General features: G+C 38.8%; 3 protein-coding genes, 1 long non-coding RNA gene and 1 other non-coding gene across 7 annotated transcripts; 2 read left to right on the top strand and 3 right to left on the bottom strand.

Annotated features, from left to right (window-relative positions):
- Positions 1-524: 524 nt before the first annotated feature.
- LOC130729312 (LRR receptor-like serine/threonine-protein kinase RGI2) lies at positions 525-4,856 on the top strand. The gene is made up of 2 exons (XM_057581022.1): positions 525-3,760; positions 4,182-4,856. The coding sequence occupies exons 1-2, from the start codon at positions 838-840 to the stop codon at positions 4,673-4,675; spliced, it is 3,417 nt and encodes a 1,138-aa protein (XP_057437005.1). The 5' UTR covers positions 525-837; the 3' UTR covers positions 4,676-4,856.
- On the bottom strand, positions 3,603-6,867 carry LOC130729313 (uncharacterized). The gene is made up of 3 exons (XR_009015964.1): positions 6,519-6,867; positions 3,885-3,980; positions 3,603-3,740 (listed from the first exon to the last, which is right to left on the bottom strand). It is a non-coding gene; the product is annotated as an uncharacterized LOC130729313 (long non-coding RNA).
- Positions 6,358-6,457, bottom strand: LOC130734938 (small nucleolar RNA U30). Its single transcript, XR_009018271.1, has one exon. It is a non-coding gene; the product is annotated as a small nucleolar RNA U30 (small nucleolar RNA).
- Positions 6,868-8,964: 2,097 nt separating the features above from the next.
- On the top strand, positions 8,965-14,311 carry LOC130729311 (uncharacterized). Of its 3 annotated transcripts, none has more exons than XM_057581020.1 (3): positions 8,965-9,149; positions 10,433-10,497; positions 11,013-14,311. In XM_057581020.1, the coding sequence occupies exon 3, from the start codon at positions 11,423-11,425 to the stop codon at positions 12,341-12,343; it is 921 nt and encodes a 306-aa protein (XP_057437003.1). In that variant the 5' UTR covers positions 8,965-9,149; positions 10,433-10,497; positions 11,013-11,422; the 3' UTR covers positions 12,344-14,311. The 3 variants fall into 3 exon arrangements, with proteins under 3 accessions (XP_057437003.1, XP_057437002.1, XP_057437004.1); XM_057581019.1 differs by having other exon boundaries at positions 10,943-14,311; XM_057581021.1 differs by having other exon boundaries at positions 10,943-11,534.
- A 5,111-nt stretch (positions 14,312-19,422) lies between these two features.
- LOC130732450 (B3 domain-containing transcription factor ABI3) lies at positions 19,423-23,019 on the bottom strand. The gene is made up of 6 exons (XM_057584496.1): positions 20,890-23,019; positions 20,466-20,558; positions 20,251-20,351; positions 20,091-20,137; positions 19,909-19,985; positions 19,423-19,765 (listed from the first exon to the last, which is right to left on the bottom strand). The coding sequence occupies exons 1-6, from the start codon at positions 22,684-22,686 to the stop codon at positions 19,589-19,591; spliced, it is 2,292 nt and encodes a 763-aa protein (XP_057440479.1). The 5' UTR covers positions 22,687-23,019; the 3' UTR covers positions 19,423-19,588.
- Between the last annotated feature and the right edge of the window lie 360 nt (positions 23,020-23,379).

Here is a 23,379-nt window from a genome sequence, read left to right as displayed (position 1 = left end):
AAATATTTAATAAATTTTATTTGCATGTATTGCATATTAGACAATCATTTAAAGTATGGATCAATGATGGAAAAACCCTTTCCTGAATAGCAGATTTTCGCATACTCCTTTGTATATGTGAAGATCTTATATCCGAGGGGTGCAAAGTTCACGTGAACTGAGCAACAATCTGTTTCGTTATGGAGCAAACATCAGTTATGAAGAGGAAGCTTTGGTGTAGGTAACTCGTGATGAAACGTAGATGAGCAAGGAAAATTATCCAAGGATGAAATCTTTACAAAAAATACTATATTTTTGATAGGAAACTGAACAGTTAATTATGCTATATAATGATGGGCAATACCTAATGTTGACCCTGATGGTCATAAAGCAATTTTAAAAATCCAGAAAACGCTAAGGGAATCTGCTTTGAATGAAACTTTGAAAACAAGGAGCAAAATGCCAGACAGCAATGCAACAACCCTTTCAAATTAAAGAAGCAGCTCGGTTATCAACACAAATTACAAATTGCACAGACCAGATTAGTGACTATGTTGAGGAAAACAATGCAAAAACACATGGGTCATGAGCTAGTTTTAGTGTAAAACAAGTCTTGCATGATTCAATGCTGTGGCAAAAGAACAGAACCCCGAGGCATAGGAGGCGGTGAATGGTGATGCTAAAATAAATTACTATACTAATCTTCTCTTGCTTCAAAACAAAGCAAGTATAATAGTAATGGTGACACTAGTCCCAGCAAGTTCAAGAAAGAAAATAAAGAGAGACCCAATGTTGCATAAACCATGAGTTGATATATAAGATAAGCCTGTGGCTGAGTTTTTGAGGCATTTTTTGCCAATGTCAATGCCGAGGCAAGCCTTGAACAACCACAACAACCGCCACCAAATGTCGAGGCAAGTTTTCATCCATCACCATCTCCAGTACTGTGTTTTCCTGTTTGCAGTTCTTGTCCCTCTTTCATTTGCTGCAAATGATGAAGTTAGTGTCTTATTTTCATGGATGCATAGCTCTTCACCTTTTTCTGACTGGAACCCTTTGGACTCTAGTCCTTGCAATTGGTCTCATATCAAATGCTCTCCACAGAACCTTGTCACTGAGATTAACATTCAAACAGTTGAGTTAGCCCTTCCTTTTCCTTCCAGTATCTCTTCCCTTCCCTTCCTTCAAAAGCTAGTGATTTCTGGTGCTAATCTCACTGGTGCTATCTCACCTGACATTGGAAACTGCCCTGAGCTCACACTCATTGATCTTAGCTCAAATAGTCTTGAGGGAGAAATTCCTTCAAGCATTGGCAAGCTCAAGAATCTCCAACACTTGATCTTGAACTCTAACCAACTCACTGGATCAATCCCAAGGGAGCTTGGTGACTGTGTTAGTCTCAAGAGCCTTGACATCTTTGACAACAATCTCAGTGGGGACCTTCCTGCTGAGCTTGGAAAACTTTCAAATCTTGAGGTTCTAAGAGCAGGAGGAAACAAAGGCATTGTGGGGAAGATTCCAGCTGAGCTTGGAGAATGCAGGAATTTGACAGTGTTGGGTTTTGCTGACACAAAAATTTCTGGTTCATTGCCTTCTTCTCTGGGTAAGCTAACCATGCTTCAGACCATTTCTATTTACAATACTATGCTCTCTGGTGAGATTCCACCTGAAATAGGAAACTGTTCAGAGCTTGTGAATTTGTTTTTGTATGAGAATGATCTCTCTGGTTCCCTTCCAAGAGAGCTAGGTAAGCTTCAGAAGTTGGAAAGGATGCTGCTGTGGCAAAATAATGTCGTTGGGAGCATACCTGAAGAGATTGGAAACTGCAGAAGCTTGAAGATTCTTGACCTCTCCATAAATTTTATCTCAGGTGGAATACCTCAAAGTTTGGGGAAACTTTCAAATCTTGAAGAGCTTATGCTGAGTAACAACAACATCTCTGGTTCAATACCACCTGCTCTTTCCAATCTCACAAACCTCATGCAGTTGCAGTTAGATACAAATCAGCTATCAGGTTCAATTCCACCTGAGCTTGGGAAGTTGACAAAGCTAACAGTGTTTTTTGCTTGGCAGAACAATCTTGAAGGTAGCATTCCATCAGCATTGGGAGATTGTGGAAGCCTTGAGGCTTTGGATTTGTCATACAATACACTCACTGATAGCTTACCCCCAGGCTTGTTTAAGCTTCAAAATTTAACAAAGCTCCTACTAATCTCTAATGAAATTTCTGGCCCCATTCCCCCTGAGATTGGTAACTGCAGCGCTCTCATTCGTCTCCGGCTTGTAGACAACCGAATCAACGGTGAGATACCGAGAGAAATTGGCTTCCTCAACAACCTCAATTTCCTTGATCTGTCTGAAAATCAACTTACTGGGTCAGTACCTCCTGAGATGGGAAACTGTAAAGAACTGCAAATGCTGAATCTGAGTAATAATTCCCTTTCTGGAACTTTGCCTAGTTATTTGTCTTCTCTTCTAAGGCTAGAGGTTTTGGATGTTTCTCTGAATAACTTTTCTGGTGAGGTTCCAATTAGTATTGGCCAACTCACCTCACTTCTTAGAGTCATGCTGAACAAAAACTCTTTCTCTGGACCAATTCCCTCCTCACTTGGGAAATGTTCAGGTCTTCAACTGCTTGACCTTAGCAGCAACATGTTCTCAGGGAGAATCCCACCAGAACTGTTTCAAATTGAAGCACTTGATATTGCACTAAATTTGAGCCATAATGCATTATCTGGAGCAATCCCACCAGAGATTTCAGCATTGAACAAGCTGTCAGTTCTAGACCTTTCACACAACCAACTTGAAGGTGACTTGATGGTGTTTTCAGGGCTTGAGAATCTTGTTTCTCTGAACATTTCATACAACAGGTTCACTGGTTTTCTACCAGACAGCAAGCTATTCCACCAACTATCAGCATCAGACGTGGCCGGAAATCAAGGCTTGTGTTCCAATGGCCATGATTCATGTTTCGCTAGCAATGCTGCAATGACAAAAATGCAAAATGACACTGATTCTAAGAGATCAGAGATAATCAAAGTGGCCATTGGATTGCTCAGTGCCTTGGCTGTTGTAATGGCAATATTTGGAGTTGTTACAGTCTTTCGAGCGAGGAAAATGATTCGAGACGACAATGATTCTGAGATGGGAGGAGATTCATGGCCTTGGCAGTTCACCCCATTCCAGAAGGTAAATTTCTCTCTGGAGCAAGTTTTGAAATGTCTGGTGGAATCCAATGTGATTGGAAAGGGGTGTTCAGGGATAGTTTATCGCGCAGAAACGGAAAATGGGGATGTCATTGCTGTGAAAAGACTATGGCCAACAACAATGGCAGCTAGATATGATACTCAAAGTGACAAGTTAGCAGTGAATGGAGGCGTTCGAGATTCCTTTTCAGCTGAGGTAAAAACTCTCGGTTCAATTCGCCACAAGAACATTGTCAGGTTCTTAGGTTGCTGCTGGAACAGAAATACAAGACTGCTTATGTATGACTACATGCCAAATGGGAGCCTTGGAAGTCTGCTTCATGAACAAAGTGGCAATTGCTTGGAATGGGATATCAGATTTCGAATAATCCTCGGAGCAGCTCAAGGTTTGGCTTATTTACACCATGACTGTGCTCCTCCCATTGTTCACAGGGACATTAAGGCCAACAACATCCTCATAGGCCCTGAATTTGAACCATACATAGCTGATTTTGGGCTTGCCAAACTTGTTGATGATGGAGACTTTGCACGTTCTTCTAGTACACTAGCTGGTTCCTATGGTTACATAGCTCCTGGTTAGTACTACTAGTCCAAAACTCTAATATTTAGTTTACTTTTATCATTCATTGTTTGTTGGTAATTCAAGAATCGTATGAGATGAGTGAGGTGAAGAAAATGTAAGAGATATGTCTCACATACCCATTGTCTTAAGGTTTTGACTTTTGAGTAAAGTTGTCGTGTTTGTTTCTCTTGGTGGTTTGATCCACTGGTGCAGACTCTCCTGCTTAGGACACCCTGTATCCCCAACACTCATGTCATTTGGGAGAGTTTGTCCCCGTAATCAACAAGAGGAAAACTATATATATATGCATATTTGAAATGATGTTTCACATGCTTGTTGTGTTTGTCATATCATTTTTTCAGAGTATACTATTTATCAGTTACATTCTAACATCTATTTTCAATGCTACCTTTTATGCATGTTGGGATTTAAAGAGTATGGCTACATCATGAAGATAACAGAGAAAAGTGATGTTTACAGCTATGGTATTGTTGTGTTAGAGGTACTAACAGGGAAGCAACCAATTGATCCAACAATCACTGATGGACTGCATATTGTTGATTGGGTAAGACAGAGAAGAGGGGGAGTGGAAGTGCTAGATGAAAGCTTACGAGCTCGACCGGAATCAGAAATCGAGGAGATGTTGCAGACCATAGGTGTGGCTCTGCTGTGTGTAAACTCAAGCCCAGATGACAGGCCAACCATGAAAGATGTGGTAGCAATGATGAAAGAAATTAGGCAAGAGAGAGAGGAATTTATGAAAGTTAGCATGCTTAGTATTGATGGGCCTTCAGCAAAGGTCCAAAAAGAAAGTAATCATTCCAATGAAGAACCAATGGCAGTGATGAAACATGCATGCCCAAGCTGCAGCAGCAGCAGCAGCAGCAGCACAAGCCAGAATCTACATTACTCTCAAACACCAAAGTAACTCTCAAATAGTCAATAACAGCAATGTGGTTAAGCAACTAAGATTTCCTTAGCAAGAATTGTTCAGGTCCTATGTTATCAGTTCAGCTTCATAACTATGGTTTCAGTGTGTATAACTGTATAAGAACAAATTCTTAATAATTGTGAGCATTGAAGTAAATCTTTGTTCATTATATTACCAATTTTCTTTCCTTTTATGTTGAGTCTAGGACTAGGAGGATCTATTTAACATTAGAATTTCCTTAAGAGCATATCCATTGCATGTCTGTAGAAGAGTTTTTATTTTTAAGGACCGTTGCTTCTTTTAGTGGAACCATTGGAGCATAGTGACCTGACACTCATTGTTCCTTAAATTTTAACAATGTTTTAAGCAACGATTGCTTACTCGTTTTCTGCTTGTTTTATGATTAAAAAAATCACATTTTCTCTCTTAGAATTTAATAGGTGGCATTAGCTAATCTTTTCCATTTTTTCGTTTTTATAATAAGAAAAAGAATAATTCATTTTTTTTACTAACTTAACCCATGGTAAACCAACCATAGTTTGGACTCTACTGACTTCAATGACTGATTGCATTACCATGATTTTGAAAATCTAAGTTCTTTCTCCCCTCTTCCATGAGAAGTTTGAAAGCTTTCTGCTATATTGGAAAGAGGTTTCTCATTTTCCCCTTCTCTCTTGTCCAGTGGCGGATCCAGGACTCCGGGGTCAGGGGGTTCAAATTTTTCAAATGAGCACATGGATTCATATAAGTAATTCAAAGCACCTTGCATATACAAACAATTGAGCTGCCAATTGGAATGGCAAGTTACCATGCCATTTTTTTTGGAGAGCAAAGCATTCATTAAAAACAAGCACAAGGAGTGCTAACAACAATACAACGTTTGAGAAAACCAATTACCTTACACACAAATCAGACCCAAGTAATCACTAAGAACTAAGGACAGCAACAAACTTCATAATTAAATTATTTAAACAACATTAATAACTACCTTACTACCCAGCCCCAAGAAAGCAAAAGATGATACAGTAACACCATAGGTTACAAAAGACAAAACACCCTGTAAGATATAGCAAGTGATCCATCACATGTTGGTGCTCACCATGCCATTATTTATAAATCAACAAAACCATAATGCTTGCAGCTCAACACAATCAATTAGTCAACGTATTTTCAGTTCTAACTCAATTTCTCATGTGCATCAAGTAAAAGAACATCAAAAACAAATAATGGTCAAATCAATTCTTTTCAATATAGGCAACACTATAACTATTCAAGTAAATGAAACAAATTTGAAATGAAAGTATAAATTTGAAATGTATCAACACTATATCTGTGAATAGAAGTTTTTTTTTTAATCACAAAGCTCATGTATTGGAAACAAAGAGGACCTCAATCTAAACAGCAAAACAAACTGCAAACTGCAAATAGGATAGAAATAAGTCTAAACAACTTTCATGTTTTTTCAGTAGCAGATTCAACACAGTACCAAATTCCCTTTGGTATAATACTAGAAATTCATTGAATAGCAAGTAGTTTTGAATATTGAGATTAAAAGAACGAAATTGATCACAAAAATTAAATGCAAATGGCTAATGCAAATGCTTTTCCCCAAAACTTTTCATCTCCAATTTCAAAATTTGACAAATAGTGAAAGAAAATTGTACAGAGAGGAAGAAGGTGCTCAGAAAGATCAATAAATGGTTGAGAAAAGTAATCCTCATGGGTAAAGATAGATTTATCCATCAGATTAACGAGATTATTTATCTAATCATCATAGCACCTTCTTCGCAGTTCACAATTTCAACTCAACAACAACAACAACAACAAACAACGCAAATACCTGCATACGAAGGGAAGGGAAGGCGAGGCGAGGTTTGAAGGAGTAGGAATAGGATTTAGAATTACAAGCCAAGATGGAGACTCTATGACTGAGTGAGTATGACAATTTTAGGATTTAGGATTAGGAATTACAGATGTAGGGAAAATCATATTCATGGTTGCTTGGGAAAATCAAGTTTTAGAAGAGAAAGGAGAACTGGACGGGTGGCCGGTGGCGTGGTCGTGGCGTGGTGGTGGCTGGTGGTAGTGCCGCCGTGCCGTGATGAGGGTGCGAGAGGGTGAGGGTGAGCGTGAATGTGATTCGTGAGAGGGTGAGAGCTTGAGTATCAGAGTGAGAGAGAGAGAGGAGTAAGTTGGGGTCTGGGTGCAAATATAAAATCTCAGGGGGTTCAAAAAAATATTATTACAGGGGGGTAAGTAAAAAAAAAACAATTCAGGGGGTTCATCTGAACCCCTGAGCTTGCTGTGGATCCGCCCCTGTAAAGGTGAAGGTACTTCGTTGTCACTGTTGTTGTTTCTCACTTCCCCTTCTCTTATGTTCCCCTTGTGATACAACGGAAGTCGTACTTGGATTTCCAACGCAAATCCTAAAAAGAAAAGATTTCTGGAATCCACCAGAAAGGGAGTTAGCTAGCACTAAAACCCTAAAAAATAAACTAGAATCCACCAGAGTTTGTGATAAATCTCGTTTTATAATAATCAAAACTCTCTTTGGCTAATGTCATACAACTGCTTAAATAGAAACCATAATATGTGTCCTTTTGTCACCTGCATTGTTGTTGCATTTCCAATAACTGTTTATAATTCAAGGGTAGTGGATTTCTGTATTTCTGATTGGAAGAATGAATTTCTTATTGTCGATGTTAGGGTTTCTCTCATGCATGTTTTGATTATTGCGGAATGGTGCGATCATTGTTGTCTTGTGCGAAAATGGCTACAGAGCTAGTTGAGAAACAACAGTCAAAAACCAAGGATATAGACTGACTCAATCCTACAAGACTCACATGCAATACTATATGCAAAAACTACCTAAAAATGAAAAAAAGAAAAGAAAACTTACCTAGTCTAATTGTCATTCCACAGGGTCATAGAAATTATCCTCCTCATCATCTCCTCCTGCAGCTCGATTGCCACCTGCTCCACTAGCTCCATAGATGTTCATGCTCAAACCCATGAGCCTCATCTCCAAATCGTTCACCTCTATAGACCCTCTGAATCCACTCAGGTGTAACCTCCTTCCTCCCACAACATTTGTACATCATGGTGGAAGTCATTCATGAGGGTACAATGCCTACCCTGAGCCTCCTCCATGGTCTTCATGAAAGTCCTCTAATCTGATGAGGGTTATGTAGTGGATTGGCCAGACACAGATGTAATTTATCAACCTTAAGAGTTAGATTTGGACCTACGTGTAGTGCCTACACGTTCAACTACTATAACACCCCGATTTCTTACGGTCACTTTCGTAACCTTTACACAAATTAAATATGTTGACTAAGCTTTCGAAGCCAATAATATGCAAATATATTTTTTTCCAAAACATAGTCTAACAAATTCATAATAATTACCCAATAATAAATAATTTTATATCCATCAATATACTTACAAACCGAGTCTTCAAAAAGAAATATTAAAAGACTTCTTATGCCCTTCAAGCTCCTTGTGATCTCCACGCTGGTAGATCACAAAATTGAAAAACATCGAAACTTATCCTTCCTCTGAACCCAAAAGAATACAAACTCATATGATCATCCTACAAGCTTCAATCAACAAATGGTAAGCTTTCTACCCTAAAGGCTCAAGCCTTACACAAGACGCAACTCCTCTTTCGAGGAACTTCGCTCGTCAGTCAATCAATCGATTTCCAATAAGAACTGCAACTTGGCTCTGGAATCCGCAGACATGTAGTCAATCCCGCCAACGACTCACGGTGCACTTCACCGACCTGATACAAAGGCATGACATTTCATCATATCATCATGGATCATCCTCATCGGCGGAACCAGTGTGACTTCCCCAAAAGCATGATACTTGATTATGTCGTTGCTCATCACCTAGTCGTCGCCGTCCGCCCAAACACAAATAATACAAAATATAAGTATATAAATGTAATAATAGGTCAGACAGTATACGCATAACCACATACTTATTTATACTCATATAATATGGTATATTCAAGAGTCATTTATATTCACGCACTACAAAAAACACGGGTTTTAGTGGCGGTTAGTGTAACCGCCGCTAATGTTTTGAACTTGGTTTACAGCATGTCATATAGTGGCGGCTAATTTTGTGATTAGTGGCGGTTTTAACCGCCGCTAAGTTTTAATAAAAAAAATTCTGCAGACACGTGCGTTTGGCACAAATATTGCGCGATTTTTTTTTTTTGCCGCTCTCGAAATTCATTAGCTTAAAACCTTTTTCCCTTAAGTTTGAAAACCGCTTCACTCACGTTTCACTATTACAAATATTGCGCGAGTTTTCTCTCATGGAAAACCCTTAGCACTGCTTCCCCATCGTTCCTCTGCTTTGATCCGTTCGGAATTTGGTGGCTATTGTGCAAACAACATCGTTCCTCTGCTTGATCCGTTCGTGGATTTCATCTTCTCTATTCTCGGAACTGGTCTAAGAGGTTTGTTCTCTCTTTTTTCTCAATTGAGTCTCTCTATTCTCTTTTTTTTTCCTCAATAGAACAAGGGTTTGTATGTTAGGGTTTTCATTGGTCTCACTAGTTGTTTGCTACCTTTGAACAGATTAAGGGTTTCTACTTCTAAATTACTTGTTTATACTTCTGATTGCCTTAGTTCTTTGAACTGGTTTTTGTATTGGGGCTTCTACCTTTGCTTTGCATTATTTTTAAATTGCTAGATAGCAGTTGCTGCAACTTAAACTAATGCTGATGGGTTTGAGATTTTACTGTATGGTGGGTAGAGGGATGCATGATGTAGTCCTTCTAGCGTGAGGCCATGTGGATATGAGGGTATCTGTTCTGTTTTTTTAAGCCTTCGTGTTGCCTGTAGGGAAGGTTGGATGTTGTTTTTTGTGTTTTAGTGCGGGCTGTGTGTGTGTTTTTGTACGACCTCTATTTGTACAGTAGCAGATGCAGAGGCAGAAAGTAGTGTATTTAGCTCCTTCTCCCTTTTGTTTTTTCCTTTGCTGTGTAAACAACTTTTCAACATCAAAATCATATCAAGCTATAAAGAAATTAATAAGTAGCACACTAAGTTTCTACAAGCACTTGTCAAGAATAACAGGGGAGAAAATCAGGATTCAAAGAAAATGTAACGATTCAGAAAGTTGCTTGAAATTTGCTATTCCTTGTATGATGGTATGCTGGGTGATGGGGAAGGTTAGATTGCTCTTTGCCAACAATAGGAGACATTCAGATGCATATCCAAAGGAGCCAAAGTTTGGTAAATATTTAATTTGATCAATGTAACCCATGAGACATTCAGATGCCTATCCAAAGGAGCCAAAGTAGTCGTAGTTTGTACCCATTCGACCCCAAATGCTTCTACCCTTGCCAAGTGAACAAAGAAATTAATGCAGCAACCTCTTTAAGATGACAGTTCAAGCAAATTATTTAGCTTGTCTCATACATTTACTTGAGTTCCGTGTGTCACTGGGATATAAGTGCATACATTGATTTTTTTTTCTGCATACTACTATATATTAGATTCTTCAAATCATGTTTCCTTTGGTTTCTTTAAATTAAATTTATTGTTCAAACTAATAGAGTAGAAGAATATAAAACCTAACTACTAGACCATACAAATTGATTTATCGTAAGAAGTAGAGTATTGATTTGTTTCACTTTCTTGCTTTGTAGGTAGTCTATTTCGTTTTTATTTGGGAAGTACAAATGGCATTTATTTTGATTTGTTTTGTTTGACCAATTCTTAACTCTACTTGCAGGAGTTTAATATATTTATTCTTTCTTTGTGGAGCTGTGTATTTGGGTGTTGTGCTCTTGAAATATGGTAGTTTCTATCTCTTCTTTTTTACATACACTTGTCCGATAACTAATGGAAACTGCACCCTCTTGATAACTTTACACTTAAACCGGCTCTTATGTCTCTATATGTGCACTTTTGTTTTATCTAATGTGGTCATACTTATACATTTGAGCTCCAACACCTTAATTATAAGTATTGTCTTCTCTTTTAATATTAAACATATTTTCTTGAATTTGTTGCTGACTGGTCTAGTGTTTAATGGCATGGCTTGTTAATCAAATGCATAGTATAGAACCTGAAATAGCATGTATATTTATACTTGTTTGGAAACTCTAACAAAAATATTATATTATATTTAAATATTGTTGACTTCACACTTAGCTTCCTTTTCCTTTTCCTATCTTACCAGGGTATCATGTTTGTAATTTATGAGTATGATTATATTAATTTTTTTATTTGATCATGACAGACTTCAAAGAAGTCAATCATCGATAAATCTTGGATTAAAAAGCCACGGAATACACTTGAATATCTTGCAGGACTAAATAGTTTTCTTGATTTTGCATTTGAACACAATTCTGGTTCAAATACAATAATATGTCCTTGTGACAAGTGTGGTTTTAAGAAGTGGCACATTAGAGATGAGGTGCTTGACCACTTGTTATGCAAACCATTCCCTAATGGTTACACATTTTGGCATCGTCATGGGGAGACAAGACAAAGAGAATTTGTTCTTAGAACACCTTCAATAGAAGAGAGCACTCGTAATGAAGATCCAATTCAGAGTACGATAAGTGATGCTTTTGGGTTCTCTAACCGCATGAATGAAGAACCTTATGTGGCAAATGAAGCATGTGGTGGAGATGAAAATACCATTCCAGAGTTGAATCAAGGAATGCAAGGCGAGGCTAAAGAATTTTATGAGCTACTTAAAGATTGAGAGAAAGTTATGTATGATGGATGTACAAAATACACAAAACTGTCCTTTTTAATTAAGTTGTACCACATCAAGAGTCTTTGTGGAGTCAGTAACAAAGCTATGGATATGATTCTTGCATTGTTGCACGATGCTTTTGAACAAACAAATATACCCTCCTCAGGTTATCAAGCGAGAAAAATTGTTGACAAGCTATGCCTTAATTACACAAAGATACATGCATGTCCCAATGATTGCATGTTGTATTGGGGGGAGGATGAAGATAAAGAAAAATGTAAAGTATGCAACACATCAAGATGGAAGATTCCCAAAAAAAATGGAAGCGTTGGTGTATATTTTCTTCTTAAGAGGAGGAAACAACCTGCAAAAATTCTACGTTATTTTCCTTTGATCCCTAGGTTGAAAAGATTATTCATGTCTTCAAAGACGGCTCAAAGCATGATATGGCATGCTAAGGAAAATAACAATGATGGTATGATAAGGCATCCGAGAGACTCTGAGGCTTGGAAGCAGTTTGGCTTGTCACATCCTGAATTTGCTAGAGACCCTCGGAATGTACGTCTTGGCTTAGCAAGTGATGGATTCAATCCTTTTGGGTCAATGAGCAATAGTTATAGCATTTGGCCAGTAGTACTTATTCCTTACAACACTCCACCATGTACTTGCATGAAGTCAACAAATTTCATTCTCTCAAGTATTAGTCCCGGGAAGCGACAAATTGGAAATGATATTGATATTCATTTGCAACCACTTATCTTAGAGTTGAAAGAATTGTGGGAAAAGGGAGCGGAGACATATGATGCTTCAAAAAATGAAATACGAGAGTTGTCCATGACAAAACTCTACAATACTCATAGCAATAACACTAATTCACTTAAGAAAATATCCCAAGCACATGACATCGTAGTTCATATTATAATCTTGACGCAATAAACATCATAACACACAACAACATGTTCTCACACATCAGCCAAGTCAAGTTAATTTAGACCCTAAGTTAGTCTATATGCCCATGCACATGCAATGCTCATCAAATCTGGATATAATGCCAGCTCCACACACGGTAGGCGGGACAACACTCAATCCGTCCGATACTCACTCCATTATCGACCTCAGACTAGTGAATGTCACTTACACAAGCACGCTGTCACTAACATTCTGATAAACCACGAGTAGCAGTCTTAGTACGGAACTATATATAGTCACGACCCCACTAGCCGCGTCACAATGCATGAATTATATGGTGCCAATAATCAATCACCAAAACAGAGACGTCTTTTTTACGAATTCGAGTTCTTCCAAAAAGCAGGACCACTCACCACTGAGTGTCCGCATCAAGTTTCCCTTGGCTTGGCTTTTACTCGCCAAAAGTCTCATATTAGATATCAATCGATCAAGAGCTCATGAGCAATATATCATCTCATATCATCACGCTTACACGACATGTTATCATAAAAACAAGTCACAAATATCAGCATGTTATGAAAGCAATGAACTCACAAGCTTATCAACATGCTCTCATAGAACAATTCAATCGAGCACTTAGAGTGCCTCAATCGGGATTCACCGATCCTCACCAATTTAACAAACATACAAGGTATACAATATAATCATCATGCTACCACAATTTATCATGTTATTCAACAAATAACCAACACATAGCAACATTACAACATAATCATCATGCTACCACAACTTATCATGTTATTCAACAAATAACCAACACATAGCAACATTATGAGCACATGTCATTTAATCAATTAGCATGAAGCGAAGTGCACTCACAAAAATCATACAACATGTTTCAACAAGACAAATAGTCGAAGTGAAGTGACCTCACAATAATCATATAACATATTTTCAAGGAGACAAATAACCGAAGCGAAGTGCTCTCACCTTAGCCACTTCCTTCCTAAATTGCGACTCCGATCCGATCACGTCATCACTCCTCGTACCGAGTACCGACCCTCTTTCCTTCAGTTCTTTTGCTCTGACACGAACGTATTCTCAAACTTCGTACCAAAATCCAAAATCTGGAAATTTTCCCGCGAAGAATCGCTGGAGAAGATGGTGGTCCGCAGCGGTCCATGGCGGATTTGTCGCCGGAGACGAAAAGGAGTAGTGGGTCTTCATCATTTCGCAGCCCTGAACACGATGGTGGTGTCCGTTTCTATAAAATCTCGACGGTTTTCTCACAACTACCAAGTTCCACGGAGATTTTCCGGAGGCTCCAGAACTCGACGTAGCTTCTTCCAATGGCTTCCTAGGTTGTCGCTTCTTCCAATGGCTTCCTGGGTTGTCCCTCTTAGTGTTGGAGGTTTAGAAACGTTGGTTTTGTGGAGTTTTTGGGCTGGTTCGAGTGCCACCTTGGTGGTGAAGCTTATCAGAAAACAGAGGGAGAGAAAAGAACTCATGGATGCCACTTTCCCTCTCATGGGGGTGCTTGAATATTTCTTGCTCTTGGAGCTCACGTAACCGGCCCAAAGAGACAGAAAGATGAAGGTTGGTGGTTTTTTGTATATGATGGAGCGAGCTTTGATGGTAGGAGAAGCCAAATGTGATTATTTTTCATATGGTAGAGCAGTGTGTGATCGATCACACATACGAACCTAAGAGGTTGAGTTATTGTAATAATTACGACATTCAAGGGCTGGGTTATTGTCTCTTAATACAATTAATTATTGAATCAATATTTTTTATACAAATTTGACCAAATCAAATCTTCCTTCAATGTTGATCAATTTCTCTTTAATGTTGATTTAATGTTGATTGACTGGTGGTGCATTAAGCAAAATCTGGTACTCGATCTATATGATCAACTATAAATAATGAGCAAGATAAACTAGTCTCTATCTTGTGAGAAGAACGATAAAAGTTCAAATTCTTCGAAATGGCCGCACACATTTATCCGTCTCATCTCTTGGTTTTATGCCTTACTTTGATTTTGGTTTTAGGTAGGGTATAAATGGTTTATATGATGCATTCTAACGAATAATTTACTAAGTAAAACTTGAATATGATATATTGGTAATTTTTGTTATCTAGTGATTAAAAAATTAAAAACCTTTGTCTTATGCTTTTAAATAAGTAGGATTTAATAATTTTTTTCTACGAGAGTTTTAAAGATTATAAATTTTATTGGCAGATACACCCAACATATCAAATGATAAATAATAATTTGTTACTTGGGTTTTTGTTGGGATTTTTAGTTTATAATTCTTTTCAAGCAGTACGTATTGTTATTTTTTTCTATTACACGACTGATGTGTTGGGAAGAATTTTGTGTTTATATAGGATCTCATCTTAAAGAGTTCTTCTTATAACCTATTAAATTATGGTATTATTCTATTTTTTGAAAAAATATATATAATACATAAGCAACCTCTTGTGCATGAAATTTTTAATTTACTTTGTGATCGATGCAGGACCAGTGATTGGCTTTCAGATCGACTATGATCCTACGGGAACTAAATGCATAGGGGCAGGTTGTAACAATAAATGCAATCAAGCGTGCCATAACTTTGGCTACAAGAGAGGGGGCAGGTGCTATGGCTTCATCATTCCAAAGGTTGATGTGCGATGTTGTTGTAATCTGTGATGGGATGTTTTGTATTGTAAAGAATTAAAATATGTACACAATAAAAGTAAACATTAATTCGGAAATAAGATTTCGGACAAAACATTATGTAATTGCAGCCTAAAATGAAAGAGATACCTATATTTAATTATTACATCATAAATAAGAAAGAGATACCTATAGGGTTACATGCATAAAATTAACCCATAATTCTGAAACCTCTTTCTCCAGCGCCGCCACCCCTCTCCTCTCGTCATCGGCGGCTCGAGCCCCCACTCTTCTTATGCTTTCCTCTGGCCCTCCTTCCTCATGTCTCGTTTCCGCCCCCTTCCCCTTCCTTTGATAGGGCCCCCTTGGCTTGCGACGGCAAGAGCATCCATCTGGTGGTGGCTTCGGTCCGGATGATGTGGCGATCGGCGAGGGGGAGCCGGCGAGCGAGAGCGACGGCGCAGATCGGTTCGCCAGAAAAGGAGAGTTCGTTCATCCGTCTTTCACCCTCTTCGTCGACGAGATTTCTGACTTTGCTGATTATTTCCAGATCAAGGGGCTCTTCAGCCAAATTGGAAGCCTGCTGAATGTCTTCGTTCAGAGAGAGAGGCGTTTCAGGCGGGCTTTCCGTTTTGGCTTCGTGAGATATTCTTTTCTGGAGCTGGTTTTGGTGGCGATCAATATGTTCAATGAGGTTCTTTTAGGGGGATCGATTCTGACGGTGGCCCTTGCAAGATTTCCGCATTTAGGGAGTTCAAGACTTGATGCTGCGACTGACAATCTCGTGGTTCCGACAACTTTGTCTAATTTGACTAGTCACAAGAGGTTGGTCAGGTCTTGTTCAGATGCTTCTGATGTCGAAGAATCCCTTGTATTAGGTCTCTCGCGGGCCTCTCCTTGCCTTTGCTGCCCACCGACTTTCTTCTTCCCTGAGATCCTTGTTTCTGGTTGTGTGGGTGGCATAGCTTCTTCGGTCGTTGCTGAGGGGAGGTGCCCCCATGCGACTCTGTTCCCAGAAGCGGGGATGGACGCTACTGGTGCTTGAAGACGTTGGTGAGGGATTGTTGGTTGCTGTGGCGCCTACGGTGACGGAGTGGCGGAGAAGAGGGCGACCTAGGAAAGTCTCTACGCCAAGGAAGCAAAAGGCACTCGGTTTTTTGATTGACGAGGTTGCTAAGATTTCGAGGGTTGAGGTTGCTGAGATTCCGAGGGTCGAGGTTTCGCCTGAAAAAGGTTCTTCTCTAATCCTTCCTGAAGCTCGGGGTTGTGATCGTGCCTTTACGCGAGCTCGAAGGGACTTTCTCTCTGCCAAACAGTTAGGAGTCGTCGCCATTGGATCCGAGGAGGAAGCCATTCAAGGTCTTGCCGATCATCTCATTTCTACCCATCCTAGGCTTTATGGGGTTCCTTAGCGGGCTAGCTTTTTAGGGAGTTTTGGCCTGTTTCTTCTGTAAGGGGTTTTCTTCTTTGGTGTTGTTGCTTTGGTCCCTTGTTGGCATCTACCGTTTCCTAGGGACATCTTTTTGTTGGGATTTGTTGGCCTTTGGAGTGTTTGGGGCGCTTTTTGTCGCTTTGAGGTTTTTAGCGGTTTTTTTTAGGTGCTGTTATTGTTGATTGGGTTGTTTTCTTTGCTTGAGAGCTTTCAAGCTTTTTATAATATGTTTTTAACTTTCTAAAAAAAAATATTGCCTTATTAGACTCGGTTCATGAGATGAATTGGACCAGGTTCATTCGATTAGTCGGTTAGGAATTACAATCAATTTAGGGTTAACCACCTTGGGAGTGCATTCCTTAAAGAATTATAATTAGAGCATCAGATGCTAAAACCCTAGCTAGAAACTTTGCTCAAATTCTTGCCTCCGCTAGCACATCGAGTTGCAAGGGTTTTTAATGGAAACGCTCACGCGGACTTCTGTAGAGACAAAGTTGTTACTTTATTCCCTCTTACGTGTTCTCTTGTTGTTTGAAACTTGAAATGACGGGGCAGTGAAATAGAATATAAGAAAATTAATAACACACCATAGATTATATATATGCTGATATATGTCACTTGTTATCGTTGGTGTGGGAAAGGGGATTAGTAGTGGAAGGCCTTCTAGTTGGGACTCTCGGGGACTGCTTTCTCCCCTGATTTTTCCCACTGTTGTGCTGACTAATACCTCCTATGTGTTTTTCTTATTTTCCTTTCTTTTTGTATCTGTTAGTGACCTTCTCATGTATACTTCTTTTAGCACTTCTTGTGCACTTATTAATATATATTTGGCTTAACAAAAAAAACACCATAGAGTATAGACTAGTCATCAACTTATTAAGGGAAATTTGAACCCTAAAAATAATTAGATACTGGTCTACAACTAGAGTTCTAAATCCGGGAGTCATTTACATCAAAGGAAGGTTTCAGCACCCTACGACGCCAGTTTACATAAATTGTACCTCTAATTAATCACACAAAATTTAATAACTTCAAAACTAATTATCTTACCTAAAAAGAAGATTTTTTATTCATTATTATATGTTTTAAATTAAATTAAATTAAATAAAAGATAAATTACTAATTCGGCTCGGCAAGTTTTGAAGCTTGCGCCTACGCAACCCTCTTATGCAATGGGTCTTCAAGTCCCTGTAAACTAAATAACCAAATAAAAGAGAAATAAGGAAAGAAAGAGATTTAGATCCCCTCATGTGTTAATCTCACATCATATGATCATGGGAAAGATCAAGACATTTAATTATTTACACTTTTTTAATGAAATCTAATGGACAGTTATATTTTCCGCACAATTTTAATTTTCTCTCTCCATATTTCCATTAAAAGCTTATATTTCGTTAAAATCAAATTAAAGGCTCAGTTCTTGACATGACATGGTTATGTGAGAATTAAAATATGTGGGGATCCAATTCCGGAAAGAAAGATAGGGGATCGAGAGTGAGAGCTTCGTTGTAATTTGAAAGGAAGTCTAGAGTGGAGTTAATGACATCCTCGGAATAAAAAACTATTTTCCGCTGAATAAGATCTTATTAAAAGAGAAGCAACAATAATATGGGAAGTCAAAGCAGTCGCAATCAATCGAGTTCCATTGCACAAACCAGCAGACTGATATATATTCTAAAGAAGCATTATAGGGACCCCCAATTCAATATCAGTCAACGGTTTGAAATTCCCAAGTATTTGACGTCATTCAAGATTTCTGACGTGAACCATTCTGCATCAATCTCTAAATCTTCGTCTGACCTAAATGGTGTATGATAACTCAAGTACTCTCTCTCTCAGCCCCAGGGATAATTGATAACATGAAGTTGTTACATGTTCTACACTCATGTTCTACACTCTCAAGAGTAGGGGAAATGATTGCTCTATCTCTCTTCAAAGTAGGAAAGTTTTCCAGATCAGATACAAAGTTCGGATAAGCAAAATTAACTAAATACCTTTTTTTTAAATTAGAACACCATGCCATCACATCGTTGCCCACATTGAAAACTAGCTCTTCGGCATTTGTCGGCAGCAACCTTGTTCTTTGTCCCAAGAGCCTCCAAATGGGCCTTAACAACCTCTTTAACAGTCACAATTCTCTTAGACATAGTCTCAACCATTGCACTAAGCCAGGTGCTTTAGGTAACCCCTGACTCAAAACAGACTTGGATGGGTTAAAAAGCCATGGCTAATGGCAAAGCCATAAGTCTTAATTTTTTGGCTCGATCCCTTCCCAAAAAGGCATGATAATAGTCACCTAGACGTCGGACGCAATCCGCCCTTCCAACAAGCCCATGTCCTTGTGGGTTGTACGTAAGATGGTGCGGACGAGAAGACCTACCTTCCACGGCTTAGAATAAGAAATGAAGAAGTGGTAGCGTGTTTAGACAATTATGTATTCTTGTGGATAGTTAGAGAGTTTTATTTTTGTTATCCTCTTTATTTTATTCTCGAACTTATTCTCTTCCTTCTTATACAATTTTCACAAAGAAAAACTTAGGGTATCAAATCCCTCGAGCCAAGCCTTATTATTATAGCAATATTTTCATTAAACTACTTTATACATTAAAGATACACTAAATAAGAACATATTATGCATTATAAGATTTATATAAGCAACTTAAAAAAAAAGATATATATAAACAACAAATCAAAGTAAACCCGATGTGTAAATTTAGTTATTAAAATTGATAGCTATACATGGTAAGTTTGAATTTATATTTTCATATACATGTATTTCATTAAAAAAAAATCAGGTCTCTGAAAAACGTAGTTTAAAATGGGTCTTCTCAAAGAAATTCCTCTACAAAGTTTCTTTCTCATATACCGCTTTATAACTCTGGACATGAGGCTTTTCTTGAATCAACTAATCCACCTTGATTTTCTATCAACTATAATGTAAAAATTCAAATTATAATGGACATCACATACACTTAAACCCCTGATTAAGTTAATTACATGCACAATCATGTTAAACACACACACAGCATTTTCACACAATTGCAGTGATATACTAAGAAATACAACCCAAAATACAAATCCATGACAGCCTCCATCCATCAGGGAGCATGCTAAAACTCCACAACATTTATTCTACAAATTCATTTATATTATTATACATGCATACTAGCTATGTTCATATTTAATTTACTCCCTTCTCTGTTTTTTGCTTCTGTGAAGATGGTATGCCATTATTACCAACAGCAGCTCCAGCTGTATTTGCTGCATTGATCCCATTCTGCTGGTTTTTCTGCGATTTTCCTGATTTCTTGGTCTCTGGTTTTGACCCCTGTTGCCTCACTTTCACTCCTCTAATCATCTGTTTGGGAAAAAAAAAATCCCCTCCAATTAATAATCAGCATTTTAAAAGAAAAATAGACTTACATAATTCAAAAGTTCATACACCAAGAAATATAATATAATTAAAAATTAAAATTGCAAAATTAGAGATAAGGTTCTTACAAATTTGCCACACTTCACATCTGAATATATCACTATGAAATCTCCCTCTTGGAGTCCATTGGCTCTAACAAAGTCCCCTGCAAAATCACATGAAAAATCCAGTTCATTAAAAATGAAAGTGAGGAAAAAGGTTTAGCACAAAAGGCTAGTGAGTAAGCCAAATCAGAAGAGAGAAAACACACCAGTGTTCTCAAGCAAATACATTCTACTTTTGTTGTTTGGCCAGTATCTGATGCTCCAAGAAGAAATCATTCAAATGAGAAAATTTTAGTCTCAATGCAGCAGAAATGTAGAACAAAAAATGCAACATACAAAATTGGCGATGGAGTTTTGAATACCAACCTGTAGCGCATGTTCCAAACGCGAGAAGTTCCAATGTCTTCCATTGTTATGGAAATTCCATCTCTTGCCTCCAGTTCTGGCAAATGAGTTTCTGCCTCTTTCTGTGCAAAATATTTAATTTCACCAAAGTAAAATTAACTGATATAAATAGGATTTTTTGTTTTTATATGCTGATCAAGAGAAAATAACTAACTAGCTAGTAGATAAAGGATTACTTTTGGCAAAACAATTCTCCCCAAACTTCCCACATCGCTTTGCTTCAACACCTTTTGCAGAAGGAACCTCAAGTTCTTCTCAGGCTTCCAACCCTATCAATCAATCAAACAAATAACCAGTTGATAAGCCACTCATTATATATTAATCAAGAAAACACGTAACAGTCTTAACCGGAGTTTCAAATTGTTGTCCGCAACCGCAATTGCGGCCGCTTTTCAAGTCCCCGGATTGGCAACGCGCTGCTGCCGCGACGCTACCATAATTTAAAACTCTGGTCTTAAAAACTGAGAATGTTCATAAATTGAAAGAAAACAGAAACAAACTGATGCATATAAATTTTTGATAATTTCACATCACATATAATCAATTAGCAAACACAAATTAACTAGCAACATTAACTTAACCAAAAAAAGCACCACCAACCTGTCTCCTATCTGACGCAGCGCCTCGGCCCTGATGACTATTCTGTGTTTGCATGGAGGGCCGCTCTGCCGGCTGATGAGCTGGTTGCTGCGCCTGTGGTGGCTCAGCCGGTACCACTGGTGCCATGGTCTGCTGCCAGTACATCCAATTGGCCGGATTTGCAGCCATAACAGCGGTGCAATTATCAGTTCCCAACATTGCATGTGGGTCAGAAGCTTGATTTTGATGGTGATTATTATGATGCCTGTGATGAGACAAAACCCTTCTCTGCCTCGCCATCCTCTTCTTCCTCGCTTCTTTTGTAGCCGAGGGTCCTAATCTCATCAACCTATCACCAGGGCCATGAAAAAACTGATAAGGATACTGGTTGCCACCGTAGCCTCCGAACGCCGCTGGTTGAAGAAGGCTGTTGTCCCCAAATGATTGATTATAGTGAGAAGCAACAGCGAACTGAGAATTAGGATGAGCAGGCCATGGATGAGTTGATTCCATCATGTGGTATTCAGTAGCAGCAGGCTGGTAAGGGTTATTATGGTTATTTGAAGCAGAGTAAGGGTCACCCACATATCCAACCATGGGTTGTGAAAACGGAGCCACCATGAGAGGAGCTTGATCTGCTCCAAAAGTAGCATTTGTTGGCGGCTGCGGTGGCGAAGAGAGCCAGGTTGTAGTACTCTGGTTGAAACAAGAGTTTGATTGATCAGGTGCAAATGAATTACCATTAGTGTTCTGGTTCTGACAAGGATCCAGAAATTGTTGTGGCAGTGCAATATTGTTGTTGTTGTTATTGTCCTTGCGCCTCTTATTCTGAAGATGGCTGGTTTGAACCCATTCAAGAATGAGCTTTAGCAATTGCTTCATCCCTTCTTTCCCTCCACCCAATCGCCTCGCGGCGCTTTCTATGGTTGCCCTCTTGAGCTTCACGTTTCTCAAGTCATTGGCAGAGACGCTATCCTTGTTCGACTTCAACCACTCCAAGAACACCATGCTCATTTCATCATCTGCACCACCAATACCACCTTCTTCCTCTCTTTGGATAATTTCTTCCTCATTATTGTTGGTAGCAGTAACAGATTCAAGAATCTGATCCTCCTCTGTTGTCCCTTGAAAAGGTGCAGATAATTCCATGTTCTGCAACACCGTTGCATGTGGATGTTGATCTTGCTGTGTGAACTCCACTAATGGATTCTCTTCATTCTGAAAAATGGAAGCAGGGTCAAAAAACTCATTGGCTTCTAAAAGCTCCATGTAGCCAAAAGTATCCATCTCCATCACACCATCCATGCAATCTCCAACAATAACAGGATCATGCTGTTGTTGTGAAATCTCCATGGAAGCAGTTGAAGACAAAGCCCCAGTAACCGGTGTTCTTGTTATTGCATGATCTATCGGATCTTGCTGTTGATGCTGATGCTGCTGCTGCATGTAACCGTTTTTCTCTTCCACATCAGCATCTGATTTCAGAACCGCCCACGAAGCGGCAGAAGAGGAAGAGGCGGAGGAACAGGAGGAGGTTGTGGTGGTGGAGCATGCTATGTTGTTCAATGGAAGTGCAGGTGTTGAGGATGAAGAAGATGATGATGATGACATGCATGAGAAATCAGGGAGAGAGGGGAAATCAGAGTAGAACATGGAAGCAGTAGCATCGTTTACACCTAAGAGATCATCTTGGTCAGTAGTGTTCAGCCACATATCTCTTTCTTCCTCCAAGGTGGTGCCAAAACCAACAACAGGGTCAACTGTTTCTGTTGCATGCAGATCTACTCCTCCTTGCAACTCAACTCCACACTCCATCATTCATCAACAGATCTTTGAAAAATCCTTTGTTGAATGCAGTAGGTTTCTTTCAGATATGGTATGGGTGTTAGGTTTAGACAAAGAAAAAAAAAGAGGAGAGAGAAACTAAGATATAGAGAAAGAGTGATAATTTTTCTTTCTTTGTTGTACTTATCAGTACAAAAGGGGAAGATCTGGTATGGTATTGTTGTATCCAATTAAGGAAGCAAAAGGAGATAAGGTTATTTTGTTTCAAATCCTAAGAAGGGTTGCAACAGAAAACATCTGATTCTATACATCAACCCACACAGTTCACGAGAGGATCAAACAAGTTGCAATATATAATAAAACCCTCTCTTACCTTCAAAGAAAGCGACGTTTACTGTTTCAAAACCAGTTTCATTGCTATTTTATTTCAAATTGTGTCATAATCAAACTGATTAGACATCAATCAAACAACACAGGAGAACTGGGAAGAACAACACAAAAATTAAAGTTGATGATGATCTCTTCAAAAATACCAAACTTTTCAGGAGGGGTAACACTAACACAGCAGCCAAGGGGTAAAAACCAGAGATTCTTCCCAAACCCAGAAAGCCAATCAAGGCCTTAACGTGACCATGACAATTTCAAGGACACCACATGCTTAAATTGATTGAAACTTAACATAGACAACCACCCATGTGTGTGTTCTGGTTTCTTCTGGGGAGTTTA

The sequence above is a fragment of the Lotus japonicus genome, chromosome 1 (assembly GCF_012489685.1).
Source record: "Lotus japonicus ecotype B-129 chromosome 1, LjGifu_v1.2".
In the NCBI taxonomy this organism is placed as follows: Eukaryota; Viridiplantae; Streptophyta; class Magnoliopsida; order Fabales; family Fabaceae; genus Lotus; species Lotus japonicus.
The sequence above is the reverse complement of the archived record's forward strand: the minus strand, read 5'-3'. Positions and strand labels throughout refer to the sequence as shown.